The following is an 11,925-nucleotide window of genomic DNA, read 5'->3' as shown; positions in this document are numbered from 1 at the left end:
ACAACCTCTGAAACCTCCTAAATACATATATACCTTTTTTTTCAATAAAACATTATATTTTGCCTGTTATTAGATTTATTATTTGATTCTTCAGCCTGTAGACAACTCACTGAAGTAGAATGAAAAGAAAAATTGTAAAATCAGAAATATAATGAGCAGCTGTTTCCTTTTTCTGACAGTTTCAACTGCAAAACATATCCCATATACTTTCTTTGTTTATTTTACTGTCACTGACAAATTACAATAATTCACCACCCGTGTTATACGACACAGTGCTTACGTACAACCGTAATACGAAATTCTCGAGCACAAAAACGCACACGCATTCAGTTAGGTGATATTCCCCTTGCTCCAAAAACAATATGGGATATAGCAGTTTATAGTTCCTACAACACTTTCAACAGGAATTTCCCAGGGTAATAAAATTGTAATTAGAATGTGTAAAAACATTTATTATGTGGTTCAGAGTTAGGCTGATCCAATAAACATTGTAGGTTCTGAGCCAGGCTTATCTAATTACATAGCAGGTGTTTCAGTACTATGGTCACCAATTTAATGTGTGTGGAATTTTGCAGAATAAGTATATGAAGGTGTTATTTGGGCACATTCTTATAAATGATACTACCCTCTCACTTTCACCACACTTATAAAGTAAATGAGAAATACACTGACGAACAAAGATTTTGAGTACGTAACCGTGTTACGAAATGTTGCACTTGTGCGTCGAAGTTGCTAAGCCTTGGGTGGAGGGAATAGAGGTACTAATTTTTTAGGCTTCAAATATGAATTTTTGAAGACCAAAAGTTATCAAATTACTGTACTAGCACACTCAAAATCCCTGTAATTTAGTCGGGTCTCTACATAAACTGTATGTGGGTTAAAAAAATCCCATTCCTGTTCAGAGCAATGACTAAATCATCACACTTCAATGGTTTTGGCAAAATTATTATTTTTCCTTCAAGCTATTTATAAACAACTGTCAGAGTTACGTAGGGGTGAAAATGTTCTTTCTATTGGTTATAAGCAGTAGCTAATTAGTAGTAGGTGGGACTAAATAAGAGCTTTCAAAAGACTGGTGCAGTGGGAGGAGCCACTACATTGCTATCTCAGCAAATCATAGAGGAAGGAGCTTGTCTATATTTCAAATCAGAGTTTCTAATTCGTTAGCTATTTATACATATTGTATGGTGGGCATAATAAAATGGCAACTGAACAATAAGACAATTTGATGTGTTATGTTACACATAAAATCAATATTTAACATTTTCTTTCTTTACATTCCTTTTAAATTAAGAAATTAAAACATGTATATATAATATCAAAATTTAAATTATAAACTACGGTTTGATGCCAATTTCATTAATGTAAGTAGTAAAAATGTTATTTAATAAAATTTTGAAAATAACACTCCAAAACGTCGTAACTCGTGCAATTTAACCTACCCAGGGCAAAAGGGTTAACCTAAGCCTATCATTTAGCCCCAGTGACCTACTTATAACTTCATCTCCACAACTAATTCTAGGCAGTATCTCTCACAAAATTAAGTTATGGTCTTTTTCTTTAAATGCCTTTATCAACCCTACTTTTTAGGTAGCTCTTCTGACCTAACTTTCTTACATAATTTGCTCCTACATGCACCACAAAAACTGCATCTCTGCTAGCCCCCTTTATTATATCTCCTGCTCTGTCAGTTATATCCTCCACCTGTGCCCCTGAGTAGCATAATTTAATTCTTTTCTCCCTATTTTTGGTTTGGTTTAAATTTCACACAAAGTTACATGAGGGTTATCTGTGCTTTCTCCCTATTTACCCCACAGAATATTCTATATTAAGGAATCACCTATAACTATAACCTTCTTAAGTTTATCATCCATATCTTTCTCTTCCCTCCAATAGTTCCTTATCTGCACAAGCCAAGGGCTGAAATTTTTGTTCAATGGAATAGGCTCATAACAATTAATTTCACTATTTTTAGCCATAATAATACTCTAACTTCCTGAAAGTCATTGTTAGCTGATGTATTCCTTTCATATAAAACCTTATGCTTCCCTTAAAATCCTGCTGCCATTTTCCAACAATCTACACTTCTCTTTATCTATTGCCTTTACTTTAATTAGGATAGCCTTTAACTTCTCCTACCTGCAAACTCTACAAACAAATTGCACATGTTCATTACTAGCTTCCTTAAAAATACATACTAGTCCAGAGTTCCCAATCATTGCACTCGTCACACACCCAACAAACTGCAAACGCGTAACTTCTAAGCAAGTATTAACCAATGTATATGTAACCTGGCAATAAATACTCATCACTAACTACCAGTAGCCTATTGACAACACTGTTAAGCCTAAAATTTGATAATCAAATATATTACAGTATTTTATCACTACTTTATCTTCGCAATAAAATAATTAAGTTTATCTTTAATTATACAGAGCTTTGATGTATACGTAATGCTAATAATACAATGTATTTATAGCCTACCTATCACTATAAGCTGAATATAAACTAATGGATCTACGTTCAAGTTAATCCTTAAAACGTGAAAAGATAATAAACTAGTCTTTAGATTGTATTTATTTAATAAAACAATGTATTTAACCTGTTTTATGATTTACCAGTAAGTTGCATTATAACCAAACCTGAAGTACCATTACATGTACTAAGCCTAATTTAACATTGTAGCACAATTTATACCACTAAACTCTTAACTTAAAACTTTGACCATCTTACTTTCTTTTACCAATCTTACTAAATCTAGTTATTCTTTTGTTATTTAACCTAAATTACTACAAATGATAATATTATTAAATCATTTTCAAAAATCTATAAGAGTTTAACTTTCCAATGTCTTCTCTTCCTTAGCACCCTCTAAATTTGAATTTGTTGTATTTACAATAGTCACTAACCATGTCATAGTCAATAACTGTTATTTGTTTGTTATTTTGTGAGCAAACGACTTTATAATTTGCTGTAAAACAATTGGAAAAAATATCTTCTCTTTATTCTTTTTCTGCCTTTGTCTCATTCCTCGTTAGTAATGCCAAACAATCTGATGATGCATGAATGAAGAGTTAAGACATCTCAACAGGCTGCAATGATCTCTGGTACTTAGATTGACTTCTTGTTACCCAATTCACAACAACTACATTGTTTTGACCCCAAAGCAATAAATCATAATCCTGCACTAAAACAAAGTGTGGTTCAACTGCTCTCACATGAAAAATCATATAACTAGGTCCAAGAGCACCGAGTTTATTTATTTTTCACCTCTATCATGTCAATTGTCAATAGGTACATGAAGCCTCAAATCATTTGCAGACTTGCTACCAATTTCAAAAATCTCTTAAGTACAAACAAGATGTGTTGTCAACTGTAGCAAGTCTTCTTAATCTTAGCCTTACCATGGACTTATCCTATTGTGACAGGTCATGTGTCAAAGGCCATGTCATCATGTTTGTTGACTTGCAATCAAAATTTTCTTGAAGTACTATTTTCTAAATTTATGTCAATAAGTTTGGTACCAAATTGTAGATCATAATTCAAATTTTAGTATTATACATTAGTTAATTTCTTAATCTAAAAGTAAATATTAAAAAAACACTATTGAACATCGATTTTTGTGTGTCACATGGTATGTTAAATGCAGCACTGGTTCAAATTAGATGTTTGTGATGTCAAAATACAAAGTCTGTAGTTTTGTATGAATTAGAAACTCAAACTACTGATATTGACAAGCTAGAATATAAAATAAGAACCTCTTATCTTTTCTATTTGCTAAGATATCGCTCATGTATTTGAATCAAACACAGTGGCCACCGCCCACCTCTTTCCATTTTTGGAAATGCTCCCTTATATACACTTACTTCTATATATGACATTAATAACCAATAAAAAGCTCAGAATGTCCCCCCAGTGATTTTCTCTGCCATTTTTACGTGTTACTGTGTCAATCTCGATCTTTCCAATATTTCAAATGATAAGGTAAGTTTAATGAGCTCGAAATTTATTTATTTTTTCTTTACCCAAATACAGCTAACTTACTACTCTTGATAAATTATGGTGGAATTTTATGGTATCAATATAGTAATTTATGATTTTTGGGAGTTACTTAAAATGTATATATAAAATCTAAAAAAAATAATTATTTTTACATCCTTCACGTGGGAAATTTCATAAGGCTTAAAAAGAGCAAACGAGTACAAAGGTCGTAACTAGAAGAGATAATTGTTTGCTTTACTTCTTTATTTACTGTTCTATCTTTTAATAAAAATAAGTTTAAGAACTTCTTTCTAAACAGTATTATAGTGTATACAATGTAATATAATTGAAATGTGACTATTTTACAAAATACTAGTTCACTAAAACACAGCAAAGACAGGTCATTTTGTAAAGTTTAAAGGTCAGTTTTATATCATTGGCTAGGGTATTACGAGTGTACATGCATCTCATCAATGTAACTTCTGTACTGTTAGCCAAGCATGGCTGGAAAATCAATATAATAAAAATAATAAATAAATAAATATATATAAATGTATAATTTAGATTAAACATTTGTGTTTTCGTGTTATAATCTGTTGTAATTCTAGAACAAAAAACCATAATTTAAATATATTTCCTAATTTTTTATGGTGGTTATGAGGCCAGTCAAATTGACAGACCCCTTAGAGTTAGAGTAGAGAAAATAACAGAAAAGATATAAGCATATATACATATACATACTGAAAACAAACGTTTGAAATGTATTTAGGAGGTTTTAGATATTCCACAAATAACATTTGAGATTTTTGGGACAAACAAGTTTTTTTAAGTATAAAGTGAAAATCACATCACACTTGGACTGGTAACGAAACAGACTTGATATTTTCACAAACAAATCTATAATAAAAATACTTCATTAAGAAATCTGCTGTTTTGCATATGAAAGACTTGTAATCTTTAATAAAAGTCTACCAGATTTTGTGAAGATACACTTATTGCATTAAAAGTTATACTATAAATACTTAATTTGTGTATATTATACAGAGTCCACCACAAAAGGTTAATTTGTTACCATCTGATCATTGATAATTCTTCCAGTTACTGTCCAGAAGTCAATGGGCAGTGGACTAATGAATCCTAATACATATGTCACACAAGCATATAGCAGTCATTGTCCATGTTGCCTAATGTACAAATCAGTTTTTTGATAACATTTCCAAACTCTTCAAGTTACTTACCTGGAAATATTAGAATGAACTGGTCTAGTCTCTCTGAATCTGTTCATTTTCCAACTAATGACACCAATACTTTTGTAAAAAAACATCCACTTAAATAACATTCATCACTTATACATGAACAATAACCAAAATTTAAACAATTATGAAAAAAATCAAATGATCCTATCTGATAACAGAATGGTTAGTCTTTTTAAGGCAAGAAACATTACAAATACCCCAAAACACTCATGTACTTTGATGGCAACACACAGGCAACAAGTACATCACTAAGGATAAACTGCGGTTTAAACTTTGCTTTCAAACATAATTTTCTAAACTGTATAAATTACTTTGCTACTTTTAAGTCTCTGGTATAGCATATTACTTACCACGAGCTCCTCTTTAACAATTTCATTTCTCAGATTCAGGTCAGCCTCTGAAACTTTGAACTGGTGCAAGTAGTACTGTCCTCGAACAGAGCTCCACTCCCAGGCAGACCCACCATCAACACTTTTCTAGAGAGAAATAAAATTAGTATTTAATAGGATGAGATTTTTCTGTATGCCATATTCAGCTGTAAAAACCTAACAATTGTTTTGTATAGTTAACTCATTACAATAACAATAAAAGGAACACATACTGCAGCAAATACAAGTATTTTTAAGTTGTTCTACATGTTTCTACCAATAAACTAAAATGTACAGAAAGTAAAAAAATAATAATTCAGCCAGACAGCAAAGTATCTAGAGTTAATAAAGAGATCACAATTATCAATACTATTGACAACAGTCATAAAGGATTCAGTGTAGCCTACAGAGAAGTTAACACTTATCTGTATCTAATACAAGTCACTGTTTCAATATTAACAAGATACTTTTTAAGCCAGAAAAATGATAAAACAAATTACAGTGTATTTATATATATACTCACACTTACCCAATTGTTAGGTTCTTTCCTGCCTCCATCAGGTGAGGGCTTGGGATCAGCCCACACATAGTAGTCTGTGTATGGATCCACTCTTTTTTCACTCTGTTGGAACCACCAGTGATTATTACTGGAGTGGTTTGGTACAAAGTCCAAGATTATTTTCATATCTAGGTATTAAAACAATATTTAGGTAAGTAAGACAGGTCACAGTTGGGAATTCTACCCAATAAAAACAGTTTCACTATGATATAAGGGCTTGAACGTGGCTAATGAAAATATGTGCATTAACTGTCCTCAGTAAAAGGTGACCAATGAAAGTCATAGAACTTTAGATTTTGTGCACTCACATGGTATCAATTTCTAGTTATATTCTTTACAAAATAGACAGTGATGAATATAATCAGCTTACAGAAAGAAACTACAGGTTTAATTTCAAAGATAAGCAGACAATGGCTATGAAATCTAAATTTGACAACAAAGATAGTTTTACCAAGATGATATAAAAAGAAAAAAGCTTATGCTTGTTTTCCTGTGGTTTCACCCACAATGCACTGAGAATATTGGTTCCGATTTGACGTTTTTTTCATGATACAATCAGGTGTTAACATAGTGAGCAGACACTGATAGAATATAACTACTGAATTAATTGGATTAGGAGGAGCTACACCAAACAAAAAATTTAAGACACTATTTAAAAAAAATAGGGTGATGTGTAATATCAAAAAATAGCTCTATATGATACAGTGCATAATGCTGGATACAGAATACAGTCAGCTTCACGATGATATACAAGTTCACACACATTATGGAAACAGCAGATGATTATCTGATATAGAACCACACTCAAGTAGTGTAAATACTTCATACATAGCAATATAACTTTTTACATATTACACTTTTGTATAATATATGGAATAAATCTGACATAAAATACTGATCACATGGGGATTAAAAGAATTAATAGGGTCATATGCCTAAATACTTTGCCACTTCATTTGGAGACAGTATGAATGCTGTTTGTTTTTTCTTAACCTATAGATGGCAGTAATTATTTGTCATACCAGTAATTTCCACCAAACAACTGCAATACATTTAAATGTTTTTTGTTCATCACCGCAATTCTAAATAAACATAAACAAAACCTATATCTTATTTGCAGTGTCACATCATGCAAAGATAGATAAGTACATTAAAAAAAATCACCTGCATCCAAGGTTTTTATGAAGTTAAAAACCTATAAAAATATCACTAAATCTCTATCATTAAACTTAAATCTGATCATAAACAAATTTCCAGATTATTCACACAAGTTTTAAAATATCTTAAGTTTCAGGTCTTTCAGTAATGGCTATGTATTACACATACAAATTATATTAGTTACTCATAAATACTGATTTATAAAATATTTCTTAAAGGTCAATGTAAAATAAAACAAGTTGTTCCCAAGTGAACAGATTTTAAAGTGATCAGGTCATTTTTATTAACTGCCAGGTTACTATGCAATTATTCATCAAGGTCATCCCAGTAACACTCATTCATGGGACATTCAACAAGGACAAACATTTTTTATATAGTTATTATGAAGTTACACATCAATAAAATTTATTTTTTTTTTTAAATAATATTCACATCACTAATTAGTAAAGGGAGAAAAACACATTCCATCTACAGGTTACAAACCCACCCCCACACACCTGACAATCAAACAATTAACTTTAAATGGCTTTCAATAAATCTTATAAATGTATTATATTCAACTCAAAAATCTAAGGTTTTAAAACAGACCAGCTGGTTCATTTAAGAAATTATATTCCATTAATAAAAAGAAAATCTCACAATCCTTCAGGCACATATAAATTTTTTTGTGCATCTTCAACAACACGATGCTGAACACTGACATTTAAGTCTAAATAATGAAAGTAACCATACCTTTGTCTTTCATTTTGTTTAATAAATCCTCAAAATCTGCCATAGTACCATAGTCAGTGTTAATGTCTGTATGGTTGGTTATATCATAACCTCCAACTTCAGACCCAGAAGGATAGATCGGATTCAGTGCAAGAGCTTTCACACCAAGAGAATCAAAGTAATCCAGTTTTGAAGTCAAACCTGAAAAAAAAAAAAAATTAGTGTTAGGTTTAAGCCAAAGTTTTATTTAAAAAATCCTTACTGCATGCAGGTTTAAGCCAAAGTTTTATTTAAAAAATCCTTACTGCATGCATTTTTGTGCTGAATACAATTTTACATTCATTTCCTGTATATCTGTAACACTGCTGCATTTTTGCTAAACACTAAAATTGTGTGAGCTGCCATTTAAAAATATTAAACACTTCACTGTTACTGAAGTTAGATTTTTCCAGTGAACTGGAATGAGATTATAATGCAAGTTTTAGTCAAGAACAGTGATGTTAATCCCTTGTGTGGGATGGTCAAAGTGGGCACATCATGACCTTTTAAGTTAAATTTAAATAACTTTATTGTCACAGCCAAAGGAATGGGCTTGGAGTTTATAATTCAAAATTGTATATTATCCTAGTTCTAATTTTTTTTAAGTCCAAAAGAAAATATTTAAAGAAATTCTTAATTTTGACTTGCGTGTCACATATCTTCTCTGACTTTTCCATTCTAAGGCTGTAAGAGAGACCAACAAATCAGAAAGTCAAACTATATACACTGAAAGGTATTAATCTAAAATAAAAGCTTTCCACCTTCTTGAATCAGCAAGATACAAATTTACTATACCCACTATTGAGGGTCCTCCCATAGTGTCATGGCTTTGAAAGAATTTATCTATAACAGTTCTATTATAGACAAGTTTATAACCAACAGAAATATAATTTTATCCTCTACAAGATTTTGGTAAAGGTTCTTTCATTTTGAAGCAAAGTTGTATATCATGCACCTCAGAATGTTTATATGTGATGATTATTTCCGAGTACCAAGAAGCTAACAGAATTTTCTGAACTTATTAGTAGCTTAGTTAGAAAGACAGTTTTATGATATTCCATATTTTGTGCATGATAATGTTTTGTATTCTATATTTCATATTCAAAATAAACATTTGAAGTATTTTGGAACACAAATAAAATAGGACTACAGGTCGAGAGCAAAAGCTTGAACTCCAAATGTAAGTACTAGGTTTCTTGTATTTTACATTTATTGTTAAAAAAAAAGTTACTAAAACTCAGTAATCAGAAACTTATTAGGTTAGATAAGAAAACTTTAATGAGAAAAAAAATTAATAATGGTCAACATTATAGCATGCAGTGTAGATGAGGCTTGTTTGTAATACACTTGAGTTGTGTTTGTAATTCAACCATTTGTTTACATAAAACAGTTCAGCAGTGATAAAATTGTTTTCAGCATACTCAAAGAGGGTTTAAATGCCTTTGCAAAGTAATAAAACTAAATGAACCCAGATTTGAAAAGTCATCTGTTACAATATGCACTCATTCTAGAAAGAAAAAAATAGTAATTTAGATTTATTTTAGATTTTTCAACCTACAATGCTGATTTCATTATAATAAATTTTAGGGTAGAGGAAATAACAAAAAAAATAAAGTTTTAATGAAAAAAAATATTTTTATCCTTAATATGAAAATCACCTTGCACTCAGACCAGTCAGAGCCTGAAATCAGATTGACTCAGTAAATTCAGACAAACCTTTAGTAAAAATATTTTATTCATATTCCTGATATTTTTTATTTACATACCTGTAATGTTTACTAAAAGCCTACACAATTTCGTGAAGATACAGTTAGTAAAATCAAAATTATAGTAAACATTGCTACGTATAACTTCACAGAAACTGGGTTGATCCAAATCCTAAATGCCATTAACATACAGTTAAGAAGGTTCATATTCACGACATTTCTTTACTTAATAAAAAAATGAGTAAGTCATTTACTAAAAATTATGAACAACAGACTGAATTACTTAGCAAAGGGGAAAACTAACATTTTTGAACAGGCAGAATATAAAAAGGAATAGAGCAGAACAGAACAAATATTATTCTGCAACACAGTTCAAAACTGTGTGCAAGAAAAGAAAAAAGATAATTATGTGTAATTTTTTGAAGATTTCACTTAAATCTCTGGCATAAATTGTTTTATAAATTAATGAATTATGTTATTTTTTATGTTACAAAATAGGTAATCTAAACATACAAATTTAAGTGAGTTTAAGAGAAAGCTTGATAAGTATATGAATGATAAGGGCTGGCTTTAAGATTTTTTTTTTTAAATTTATTTATCAATAGTTTAGTTTAGAGGATGGAACAGCCAAGATGGACCAACAGGTCCCATGTTGTCCTAAAACATTATGTTATACAATTATAAAGTGTTGGAATAATGTGCAAAGTAACATTTGCATTATTTTATAGTAATCTGATCTGCTTTGTCACATGCAGCAGAGATTTGAAGCCAACAGTTGTGAATAGTTGAAAATGATCAAATATCTGTTTGTACAAGTTTCTTAGGAGTTAGTATACAGGTGGCTAATTAACCTAGAATTAAAGAATGTTGTTGTTTGTAGTCAGTTGTAAAATAAAGTTCATATAATACCAATTAAAACTTTTGAAAATATCAAACTCCACACTGGTCTTAGCATGTTATGTGCTGGCATTTTGTAAATGAAAATGGTAAAAGTGAGCAGCAAAATAAAGGATGTGTTTTTATCATCTGGTTTTAGAATTACACGGATAATATAAGGTGTAAGTAAATAGCAGTTATTTGGAAATCCTTACATCAAAGATTAGCCAATATGTATTCTTAAAAACAATTACAGCAAATTCAAAACTACCTTATGTAAAGAAAACAAAATTTTTTGAACCGAAAAAAATATTGTATCTAAATATAGATTTCCAATAGGAAAATTTAATATCAATGATCATAACTGGAAATAGAAATTGAAAACAAGGATATAGGAGCAAGATGAATTTTGTTTTTACTAATTTGTTCTTTCTTTGTGAAAGGCAATTATTCCAGAGTGTTATCAGTTAACTCTTCCATACGGTCAATGTAACCAACCTTGTAACCACAAAGTAACAAGTTTCCATACTAATGTTTCATGTACCTTCATGAAATTTGGCAAGCTTTCAGTAAATATTAAAAGTCTTTTGTACATGAAAAATCAGACCTTTTAATTAGGTGCTTTAACTAAAGATTTTTCCATAAATATATGGAACCAGTGTGTTGACTGCTCCAAGTGCAAAGTCATTTTTATGTTAAGATTAGAAATACTTTTCTTCACCTGATAACTTTCAACTTTCATTTGCATAACCTCTAAAGCCTCTTAACCATTTCGAGACGGGTCACAGGAGAAAGGCATTGTCATCTCGTTTGTTGACTCGCAATCAAAATTTTATTGAACTACTATTTCATGAATCTATGTCAATAAGTCAAGGACAAGGCAGATAAAAACCTGACCATTGTTGTCAAGGGGCCAGGTAAGGAGTTGTACATATTCAAGGGTGGTTAAACATTAGCTCATAAAAATAATCCTACTGTTAGTATGTTAGAGGCATTTATACTGCTTGTTAGATAGTAAATGGAATACTAAAACATAAAACTTCACATTTTTTTTGTGATTTTAGTGAAGTTCCAGAAATGACTAGGAAAAGTCAGTGCATGTATTTATTAGTAGGCTAAACCAACATCATCTCTCATAGTAGAAATGCACCTTTTTGTATTGGATAAGTAGTTTTTAAACATTATAGTTTATTATCCCTTTCGAGATGGGGTCATGGGTGAAAGACTATGTCATCTCGTTTGTTGACTCGCATTCAAAATTTTATTGAACT

General features: G+C 30.6%; 1 protein-coding gene across 2 annotated transcripts in view; it reads right to left on the bottom strand.

The window, feature by feature from the left end:
- Positions 1-11,925, bottom strand: part of LOC106470488 (maltase 1-like) — a 34,512-nt gene that overhangs the window by 13,829 nt on the left and 8,758 nt on the right. For both annotated transcript variants that reach the window (XM_013931048.2, XM_022399104.1), the window contains exons 3-5: positions 8,055-8,234; positions 6,135-6,292; positions 5,588-5,713 (exon numbers count right to left, since the gene is read on the bottom strand). In XM_013931048.2, coding sequence (XP_013786502.1) covers positions 5,588-5,713; positions 6,135-6,292; positions 8,055-8,234 — 464 coding nt within the window. The remainder of the gene's footprint in view (positions 1-5,587; positions 5,714-6,134; positions 6,293-8,054; positions 8,235-11,925) is intronic.

The sequence above is a fragment of the Limulus polyphemus genome, unplaced genomic scaffold (assembly GCF_000517525.1).
Source record: "Limulus polyphemus unplaced genomic scaffold, Limulus_polyphemus-2.1.2 Scaffold4035, whole genome shotgun sequence".
In the NCBI taxonomy this organism is placed as follows: Eukaryota; Metazoa; Arthropoda; class Merostomata; order Xiphosura; family Limulidae; genus Limulus; species Limulus polyphemus.
This window is presented reverse-complemented; position numbering and strand designations above follow the sequence as displayed.